Source organism: Alligator sinensis, unplaced genomic scaffold (genome assembly GCF_000455745.1).
Source record: "Alligator sinensis unplaced genomic scaffold, ASM45574v1 scaffold331_1, whole genome shotgun sequence".
Classification (NCBI taxonomy): Eukaryota; Metazoa; Chordata; order Crocodylia; family Alligatoridae; genus Alligator; species Alligator sinensis.
This window is the reverse complement of record NW_005842033.1, coordinates 2,671,199-2,682,338: the sequence shown is the minus strand read 5'-3', so window position 1 is coordinate 2,682,338 and position 11,140 is coordinate 2,671,199. Positions and strand designations below refer to the sequence as shown.

At 43.4% G+C, this 11,140-nt stretch overlaps 1 protein-coding gene across 1 annotated transcript in view; it reads left to right on the top strand.

Annotated features, from left to right (window-relative positions):
• TIAM2 (T cell lymphoma invasion and metastasis 2) overlaps positions 1 to 11,140 on the top strand; it is a 239,870-nt gene that overhangs the window by 103,058 nt on the left and 125,672 nt on the right. The window contains exon 7 of the mRNA XM_014519343.2: positions 781 to 1,005. Within this exon, the coding sequence (XP_014374829.1) occupies positions 781 to 1,005 (225 nt within the window). The remainder of the gene's footprint in view (positions 1 to 780; positions 1,006 to 11,140) is intronic.

The following is an 11,140-nucleotide window of genomic DNA, read 5'->3' as shown; positions in this document are numbered from 1 at the left end:
CTATGGAAGAAAGAGACTTGGGGGTCATCATTGACCACAAGATGAACATGAGCCTGCAGCGCGATGCGGCAGCTAGTAAAGCGACCAAAACTCTGGTTTGCATCCATAGATGCTTCTCAAGCAAATCCCGGAACGTCATTCTCCCCCTGTACTCGGCCTTAGTGAGGCCGCAGCTGGAGTACTGTGTCCAGTTTTGGGCTCCACAATTCAAAAAGGATGCGGAGAAGCTTGAGAGAGTCCAGAGAAGAGCCACGCGCATGATCAGGGGTCAGGGAAGCAGACCCTATGATGACAGGCTGAGAGCCCTGGGGCTCTTTAGCCTGAAAAAGCGCAGGCTCAGGGGTGATCTGATGGCCACCTACAAGTTTATCAGGGGTGACCACCAGCATCTGGGGGAACGTTTGTTCAGCAGAGTGCCCCAAGGGATGACGAGGTCGAATGGTCACAAACTACTTCAAGATCGTTTCAGGCTGGACATAAGGAAGAACTTCTTTACTGTCCGAGCCCCCAAGGTCTGGAACAGCCTGCCACCGGAGGTGGTTCAAGCGCCTTCATTGAACACCTTCAAGATGAAACTGGATGCTTATCTTGCTGGGATCCTATGACCCCAGCTGACTTCCTGCCCTTTGGGCAGGGGGCTGGACTCGATGATCTTCCGAGGTCCCTTCCAGCCCTGATGTCTATGAAATACATGTCAAGCACTTTCATATCATCTAAGCCCTATTTCAATTTGTCTGTTTATTTTTTAAAATAATGTTGCATGCTTGATTTGTGTTTTAGGCAACAAGCCAGACTGATCTGGAAAACTGGGTTACAGCAATACATTCAGCTTGTGCTTCCCTCTTTGCAAAAAAGCTTGGGAAAGAGGACACTGTCAGGTTGTTGAAAAATCAGACAAAGAGCCTCATCCAGAAGATTGACATGGATGGCAAGATGAAAAAGATGGCAGAGTTACAGCTCTCAATTGTCAGTGATCCAAAGAACAGGAAAGCCATAGAGAATCAGGTACTACCGATTTCTACTGCTTTGTTTGGTTACATGAAGCAATTTATCATTACAGAAATTCTCCTGCTCTGGGCTCAGATTTTAATGCTTTCTAGACTTATTCTTAAGCGTTCCCTTGGATTTAAATGTCAAAACTGGGAAATTGCAAGCAGCCGTAGAATGCCATAAAAAGACTTAGCCAGTGGTTTAAAAAGTAACAGCTCTAGGCAGTTTTGCCTAAGCACCATTGGTAGTTAAATTTCCACATGTGGATATGCAACATATTGGAAAAAGTCAGACTAGATCCATTTTATCCTTTGCTGGATAACTTATTAGCAGGGTATTCCTGTCTTATTCTGTTGCTCGGAATTCATTTTGCTCATATAAAAACTTACCTTTGAACATTAACAAACAAACAAAAAAACCCCAAGACAGTTACGATATCTGAATTTTTAATGCAGGCCAAATCTTGCTGTCTCATTATTTAGCCACGAATAAGTGGTAAAGGTTGAGAACCTGAAGCCAATGTTCAGTACTTCTTGGGGGATGAAGAAGAAGTGCAGAATTTATTCCTGACTTCCACTAGTAATAAAAATGAAATATTGTGTAACAGTATCACTATCTGTGCATATATTTGCTCTGGCAAAAGTTTCTCTGTTACCTTTCCTCTTTATTTGTGAAAATATGTGGAAGCAGGTACAGACTGGGGATAAATTGCTTATTTAATAGTTTTGCCCCATTGTGCAGAAGTGTGTACTGTCTTGCTATTATAACTTGCAGTGTGAAGAAAGATAGTGGCTAATCATAACTTTTGACGAATTTTCTTTGTAATCCAAAGCAGTATAGATAGCGAAAAGAACACATAAGTCTGAAAATCCAATTAACAGATTTTGATAGTGTAAAGTCTGTTTCTTTTTTCTGCTAGGAATTTTTTGATTAATCATGTTCCTGATATATAGGCCATTTTGCTAACCACATTATAACTATTGGATAGCACTTTACACTAGCAGTAACTTCATTTAGGAGAAGCCTTAACAACATATGCCAGTACCAAATAGTCTTCATTTCCTTCCCAAAGGATGCTATTTTAGCTAAGCAAGACTGCAACAAAGACTTCAGGGCTAGGGACAGAAGTTACACATAAACTGGTTTAAGTGATCATAAACTGGTTTTAAGCCTGTAATAGAACATAACAGTGCACATAAACCAGTTTCAAAATGGCCAGAACTGATTTAAGAAAAACTAGTTGAATGTAGTATCAGACTTAACTGATTTGGGTCAAACCAGTTTATGGAACTTCTGTCCCAGACCCCTTTCTGGTTTAAGTTAAACCAGAGTCACCCAGCATCCTAGCATGTTCTGCAACCCTAGGCTGGGCTTTGCTGTCGGCTTCAGAGAGCAGGGCTGGCTCTGCCCCTCTGCTCTTTAGCAGGTGGTGGGAGCATGGCCAGATGCCAGCTGGCATGGCCCTCTGAAGTGAAGGGAGCAGGAAAGGGGTTTATTCCTCACCTCTCCCACTGGGGGACCACAGCTGAGGTCTGCCTGACCAGGGTGTAACAGCCCATCAGGCATTTGCCCCCCTCCCCACTCCAGTGGCAAGGACAGGGGCATGGCCAGAGCCAGCTGCCATGGCACTGCCATCAGCCTACCTCGCCTGCAGCTGCAGGGCTGGGGCTCCAGGGCTGACTTGGGCCAGCCCACAGGCACTACTGAGGGTGGACACACGGGGGCCAGCCATGGAAGCTGGACCCTTGGCTCAGGCTGGTGGATATGTGCGGTGGCTGGTTGAGCAGCAGGCCAGCTGAGGTGCTGGCAGGCCCAAAGTCTGGCAGCTGCCTGCCACGGGGGTTCGCAGCCCCTGCCATGCCCCTATCCTGTGTAGCACCTGCTGGCTGTCAGCTGGCTGGGGCCAGTGATACTCTTTTGCCTCCCTCCCCTTCAGCTACCGCTGCTGCACAGCTCTTGGTGGGTGGGTGGAAGCTTTAGCTCTGCAGCTTATGCCCAGTGCATGTAGCTCTGGCTCTTTTCCACCCCTTCCCCTCCCCAGGGGCTGCTCATGATGCTGGGCAGGTAGAAGGCAGCTAGAGCCAGAGCTCTAGACACTAAAGCTTCCACTCACCTGGAGCAGCGCTGTGCTGCAGGGCAGAGGCAGAAGCCACAGCTGGAGGTGAGGGGAGCAGAACAGCCCTGCCAGGCCCAGCCAGCACACAGCTCCCCCTTGCCTCCAGCGGCTACCACTGGGGTCCCACTCCCACTCTTGCCCCTGCTACATGGCTCCTGGCAGCAAGAGTGTAGGGTAGCCTTAGCACAGCTGCTTCTGCTCAGACCATGGGGATCCAGCTCTAGCTGCTTTCCATCCACTCCCTCTGCAGGGTGGGCAGAGGAAGGCAGTCAGAGCTGGAGCCAGAGCTCCAAGCTCTGGGTTGAAGCAAGCCACCACTCAGAGCAGTGCAGCAGGGGCAGCAGATGAAGAGAGTGGGGAGTAGCCGCTGGAGGTGAGGGGAAGCTGCATGCTGGCTGGGCTCAGCAGGGCTGGTCTGTTCCCCTCATCTCCAGATGCAGCTCCTGCCCTGTCGCACAGCTCTGAGTGGACAGGTGAAAGCTTTAGCCTCTCAGCTTCTGCCCAGTGCCTAAAGCTCTGCCCACCCAACACAATGGCCAGCCCCTGCGGGGGGGAAGGGAGGGGAGCAGCCAGAGCTGGAGCCAGAGCTCCGTGTACTAGGCAGAAGTTGCTGGGTTAAAGCTTTCACCTGCCCATCCAGAGCTGCATGGTGGCAACTGGAGGTGAGGGAGGCAGAAGAAACCCGCTGCCCTGGCCAGCGCACAGTCTGTGGTGTTGCTGCAGCCAGTGGGTGCTGTGCAGGACGGGTGTGGTGGGGGCTGTGAGCCTCTGTGGCAGGTGGCTGCCAGGCTCCAGACCCACCAGTGCCTCCAAGCCGGCCTGGGCAGCCCACTGCTTGGCCAGCCACTGCCTGTGCCCTACAGCCCGAGCCAAGGGCCCACCCCTCGTAGGGTCCTTGCAGGCCAGGGCCACAGTTTAAACCTCTCCGCAATCAAAGTTAATGGCAAGCCAGGGCCTGGCCACACCTCCAGGTCAGATTCCCTCCAGCCTTGTGGCTGCTGAGGAAGGGAAGGGAGGGCTCACTCTAGCGCCCCCCAGTGAATGTTTGTTCACTTGCAAATCAGTTCAATCTACACAGGTTAGACTAACCTGCAAAGATTGAATCAATTCAGTCTCGAGTTTTTGGATGTCTGTACATGGCCCAGTAGACTGAAGATGTTTGGTTTAGAATTTAGCCATGAATCAAGACCTCCTAGTTTTGCTAAAAGTGATCATTAATGATAACAGAGGGTCAGGACCTTTTATTTATATCTTCCTTATTTGGTTACAGTATGACATCCAAAACTTAATCCTGCCAGCTACCGAGAACATCAAAGGTCGCACCCTGACCTCCCAGCAACTTGCTTTGACCACATTTTCATGAGTTGGTTATAAACTTGCCTGAGCTCTGTCTATACTAGTAGCTTCATGCTGGTGCAACTGCATTGAAGACTGTTCCTGTGAAATGGTGGGGGGTGGGTGGATATGTGCATATGCACACACAGGAATGCTTAGAGCCCTTTCAAAGGGGGATTGTTTCAAAAGGGCAGCTGCTAGTACATTCTCATTGTTGTGTGAACAATTTGAAAAGGATTCAAATGCAGTAAGCCCACTCCAACTCTAATCCTGGATGAAGGAATGTTAAAATTGGAGTGCATTTACTGCATTTGAATCCTTCTCACTTGTTCAAACATAACAATTAAAATGTACTAGCAGCTGTCCTTTTGAAATTTTCACCTTTTGAAAGGTCTTCAAGCATTCTGTGTCCATCACACTCTGCATCTACCCTTGTACTTTCTCTTTCCAAGTCATGGTTAGGCAAATGTGCAGGGCAGAAACTTGTACTGCCAATTTCCATGCTATAAGTATTTTCTCAGTTAAATAATGTAGTCAGTGTAGTGTTTCCACAGTTAAAGTTGCGAAGACATCACTGGGACAGTAATATAAGTCCATGTTCAACATAGCAAATTGTTTCCTGTATTTGAGCCTTGTCTCCCTGCCAGGATTTCTTAAGTACCCACCAATTCATTTTTTGGGCTGCTAATGTGACTTCAAGAGTAAGAGTCAAAGTTTACTTGCTCCTGGCCAGCAAACATAATTGTTTCTTTGACATATGTAGTTATAACATCTCTTTGTGAATGCGATGCTTGTAACATTCATAGATCTTATTATACTTGTTTGAAACAATAGAGAGCAAGCACTTGTGCTAGGTTTCCCATGAAGTGCCAGCAGCACAATTCAGTCTTGAGCTGTTGCTGTCTCTGTGTTGTACTCTTGAGCAGAGATTACAGTGTGCTGTGATTTTTTTTTTTTTTTTTTTTTTTTTTTTTTCTGCTGAGGTATTCATTAAATGTTAGGTAGGTAGAGACCTGCCATTTCACTTATCCTGATGCCGAAGCTCACTGAATTGAGTACGGAAGGGGGGAGTGGAGAAGCAGGAAGCTACAACCTACCTTGGATTTCAGTGGATTTTGGGACTTCTGAGATCTGCTGATTCCCAGAGGGGAAAAGTCTAACTTTGTCCCATAATACCCTGATAAAGTCAACACAAATGCATACTTGTTTAATTAGTTTACCCATCTATTTAAACAAGCTTTAAATGGAACAGGCTTTAACAGTTTACTGTGACTCATTTATATAGTAGTCATGAAAACCTTTTGATTTCTCCTAATTAGATTGTTCAAGGATTGAGTAACCATCATTTTTTTTCCATTTTGGGTCACTGGAAAAACAGGCTTTATGCTATTGGAATTAAAATCCAGCAGTGGCACTACTGAAGATTTATCCCTGTTAATCTTCTTTCTAAGAATTTCTCAAAACACTGAAGGAGGTCAAGTGAAGAGAGGCAATAAGCAAGATGGTTCATTTACAAACAGCACATAGTTTGCACACAGTGAAGTTATAATGAGCCTTTCCTCTGGATTTGTTCTCTACAGGATATCTTACTGCAACTGCCTAAATGTTTTTTGGCAGTGTCAGTTGGGAGGAGAGGCAATTCAATAGATAACTAGGCTGTCTAATCTTTTAATTCAGCTGTCCCAGCAATGGGTCTTTAAAAAAATGTAATGTATCATTAACAAATGAACAGTTTTGGCAGGATGTTATTTCTCCAGCTATTACACAGTGTACTTCTGTTTTGCATTTGTCCAGTTTGATGAATAATAGGGCATCAAATATTGGGATGACTATTTATTTATTTAAATTTGAAGCATTGAGATTTGGTCTCAGGAACTGAATCAACAAAAGTAGGAATCATGTGAATAAATCCCTCTGCCTCCCAAAGAAAATGTTTCCATTGGCCATATAAACAGTTTATCTAGACAGTACTTTAGTTTATGAATATGCTTCTTAAATTCTTCTTTAAACTTCTTGGGTGAAACTGTAACTTTTGAAGTCCATGGGAATTTCACCCTATGTGGTTAGATTTAGTTCCCAGTCCTGCACTTCATGAGGATTCCATAGATTTTCTAATCTATAAGGAAACTTCAAGTATTATGGAAACCTACAGTATCCTCCCCAACCTCCCAAAAAAGTGTGTGTGTGTGATCTGTTGTGTTCCAAAGCAAGGTACTGAAATCATCTGCTTTGCTTGAGAGCTTAATCCAGTAGAGTTCTGCAGGCAGTGAAAGACGCAGGATTCCCTACAGGATGTGGTGTTTGTGTATCATCTGCTGCTCTTGGAAGGCAGATGCATTTAGGGAAGCTGCACATACGCATTTGTAATATCGATTCATACTGAAGTGTTTGGGCACGTAGGAGTTGGCTTTTCATTTTAGTTGAGTTCCATTGCTAGTTTGCGTTAAAATGATTGCCAAACAACTTTTTTGTGTTTTATGAAAGATGGGATTTGGTAAAGAATTCCTAAGTTGGATAGAGTTGTTATATACAAATTCCACTTAGTGTTGTGACCAATAATATGGCATCTGATCCATTTCCCTTGCAAAGGGGGACTTGACAAGGTTGTCCCTTATCTCCTCTTCTATTTGCTTTGACATTGGAGCCAATGGCTGTAGCTATAAGGAGTAAGGATGATAAAAAAAGGCATTAGGCTAAGAGAGAGGCCAAGACCCCATTCTTTGTAGATGATACACTAATATTTCTGTCACTGCCTGAGAGATCAGTTTTATTAATTGAGCTAAATTTGAGTTACTTATATTAAACTATTATACTGCAAAGGATATATTTAGAAAATGGCAGTTTCAATAGCAATCAGGACACACAATTTATTTGGGTATTAAGATATTTAAGAATATTATATTATTGTCCCAAAGCTTTCAGAAGATTCTTAGTGTTATATTAGAGGATCTTAAGCAGGGCAGTCTAGCAATATCTTTCGGGAGGGGATGTGTTAATATTTTGAAAATAAATGTATTACCTTGCCTAATTTGTCTGATACATAACCTGCCAGTTGTAATCCGCAACTAAATGTTTAGCAGGTTTCTGTGGTGAGCAGATAAAAAGGCACAGCTTCCTTTAAAAAAGATGTAATTACCAATTGAAATGCATGGCACTCATCTTCCAAACCTCTGACAATGTCACAATGCCTTCTTAGTAAGAAAGGCTATATGCTGGATGACTGATATGACTGATAATTCTCCTGTTTGGGTGGAAATTGAAAAGGAATGCACGTTTCCCCCTTCCATTATCAACTGTTTTAGGCTCAATATATTTCTCTCTTTCTAATTCTCTAATCCCTAACAAGTTTGTAAAAATTTGGCAAACTTTCTATATCTTTCTTGACTACATTTTAAAGCCTTTATTTGGGACAGTCCCTTTTTGAAGTATGGATCTCAAAATGATGTTGAGAGGGTGCATAGATTGTACATATAAATGCAGAACAGCTTCTACTGGGATATTATATTTAAAAAAAATCCTTCCCTGAAATATGTGACCCATTCAACCTTCTGAAAACAGTCAAATAACAGTATATGCAGTTGCATGAAGTACTGGAATATCAGTTTGGACCTCAGGCTTAGGTGTAGCAAACGTTCAAGATTATACTATTTTTTTTGTATTGAAATCTGCTTCTCTCCCCTGTTCTGCACCATCATTCTATGACTATATAATGTCACATAACAGACTTGATATGGACTAGTTAAAACTCAAGTGGAATGAAACCTACATAGTCAGATGACAGAATCTCAGTGGAAATCAGCAATGCAGAATATTCAAACATCTTCGGCTGATTTTTAGACTACATCTTGTACAACAAAAGATCAATTTTTTAAATCTTTACTGGGCTCCCTCTAAACTTAAAAATTTAATTATACTCTGCCTTTGGTACAAATTAGAGATGCAATACATCACAGGCAATGCTTAACCATATATTTTGATCGTCCCTTATTTTCAATTTGGGGGGGGGAATGACTTACAGCCAGAGTTAATATGGTTTTCAGTACAGCACTAAAATCTCTGGCAAGTATGTGCATTCTTGGATATATACCCAAGAAGTCCAAATTGAAACCTTCCAGATTGCACTCTTACAGAGGATCTTACTATTAATGTGCAGGATGATGTTAATGCATTGGTAAAGGAGACAAGGTTCCTTGGGTGAATTTGATATCTTTTATTAGACCAACCCAAATAGTTGGAGAAAAGTTATTAAGCAAGCTTTCAGGTTCAAAAACTTAGCCTTCCTTAGCCTTCGTCAAGCTAAGGAAGTTTGGTGTGTGTTCTTCCTGGATGGAATGAAAAGTAAAGAAGCCAGGGGCTGGGCTGGGCTGGGGAGTCAGTTGCCAGGCAGATTATAATGTATCAAAAATCCGATGTCTATGTTTAGTTCATGATCTCTAGTATCCAGGAGGTTGATGAAATGGAGCTCATAGGCTCATCTTTGGGAAGTGTTGTATAAGTTTCCCTTGAGGATCAGGACTGAGAGATTGGAGAGAGAGTGGCCCTCCTGTGAGAAATGTGCCCCCACCGGTAATTGGGTATTTCTGTCTTTGATAGATTTCCGGTGTGCATTCATTCTGGTGCGCAGTTGTTGTTTGGTCTCTCCTACATATTTTCCATCAGGGCATTTGGTGCATTGGATGAGGTATATTACATTTCTGGAGGTGCAGCTGTAAGATCCAGGGATGCTGATGGCTCTGTTGTGGGGTGTAGTAATAGTGGGGGTGGTAGAGATGTGTTGGCAGGTTTTGCATTTCTTGTCCTGGCACGGTCTGGATTCTTTTGGTGTGTTCTGGACTTGAGGAAGTTTGCTTCTGGTGATGAGGTTGGCGAGGTTCAGTGCTTGTTTGAAGGCTAGGATGGGTATTTGTGGGTGTTTTTCTTCTGTACTGCAGCAGTTCTTCACGTGGTATCCAGGTGGCTCTTTCAAATGTGCAATCTACCTCTCTGGAGGAGTGTCCTTGTTGGGTGAAAGCCTTTTTAAGATTGGTGAGGTGGCAATCCCGGGTGTTCTCTTCAGTACAGATGCGGTGGTATCTGAGGGCTTGGCTGTATATCACAGCTTTTTTGGTGTATTTAGGGTGATTGCTGGTTCTATGCAGATATGTATGTTGGTCTGTGGGTTTCTTGTATACTGTGGTCTGTATTTTACCCTTCTGGATACTGATCATTGTGTCTAAAAAGGAGATGTTGGTGCTGGAGTATTCTAAAGAAAGTCGGATGGAGGGATGGTGACTGTTCAATTTCTGATGGAACTCAATCAGAGATTGCAGGTTCTCAGTCCAAATGATGAAGATGTCATCGATGTATCTTAAGTATAGCAAGGGTTTGATGGTGCAGCTCTTGAGGAAGTCTTCTTCCAGGTGGCTTATAAAAAGGTTGGCATGCTGTGGGGCCATTTTAGTGCCCCACAGTTGGTAAAGGAGGACATTCCTGAAGTTCAAAACCTAATATGATGTCATGGCACAGTAGGCATCTATGGAGTGGGACATGTTTTGCAGATGTAACTGCTCTGACAAGTTTGGTACAATTTAGAAAGATGTCTTAGAATGCTTTGGTAACTAATTATTACTCCTTGCACACTGCTCTCTTCTTCTATCCCTCTTTTTTTTTTTCTCCTCTCTTTCTCTTCTTCCTTTCTTGTTATTTTTTCTTTCTCCTGTATTGATTATGACAGACATATGTGTAGCTCATGCTGATATGTCTAGTTGATACGCACATTTATTATTTCTTGGTGCATTTTAAGAATAAAATATTGCCAAACACTGGAAATTCAGTCAAAGGAATTTTAAATGAAGAACGATAGTCATCTTTCCATTCAAAGGAAGGTCTACCACAGTTGCTCCCTTGACTTTCTCCAAAAGAGATTTTAATAATCCATTAGAACAAGGCCAATTGGAAGAGGTTGCCTGCTTGCAATCAGAGTACCCCTCCATGTCAGGGATTGTCTGTATTAGCAGTTGTTATGTTCTGGGATCTATATAAAATAGCCACTTTCTCTGGATTGGATTTCTTGCTGGGAAAGGTGCGAGTCTTCACATAGCTTTTACAAACATAGGACCCATGAAGGATCTGTTGCACCTGCAGACATAGCAGCCTGCCCCAGTAGGTGTTGCAACTAGTGTGAGGGTGCATTGGCTTGCTTTTATCTCCTTCCTAATCTGGCACCAGTAGCTGTACAACCACAAACACCACCTGGGTGGCAGGAATATTCACCTTAGCAAAATTCTGCTCCAGTTGAAATCAATAGTAAAAAATCCCATTGACTGAAAGGGGAACAGAGTTAGGACTCCATAGAGGGCTTTTGAAAAATCCTGTAATATACCCCTGTTGGAACCAGTTTCATTAGTAGAATTACCCTTGTTCCGGAGCGGCAGGGCCACTTATCCCCAAATACTATGAGTGTAGATCTTTTCCTCATGAGGTTTACATTTGTGATGGGGAGCCATATGTCTGTTTTAACAATGGTTAAAACATTGGCTCACTTAACAAGTGAATCATAGTATTTGCTCCAAACGTGGAATCCTGACTGCAACTACTGAAGTCAATGAAGAGACTGCTTCTGTTTTCCATGTGAGTGGTATTGTTTGATATGGCTATAATTAGAATTTGCCTAATCATTCACTCAATGTTGTAAATCAAAAGTAGCCCCCTTCCCCCCCC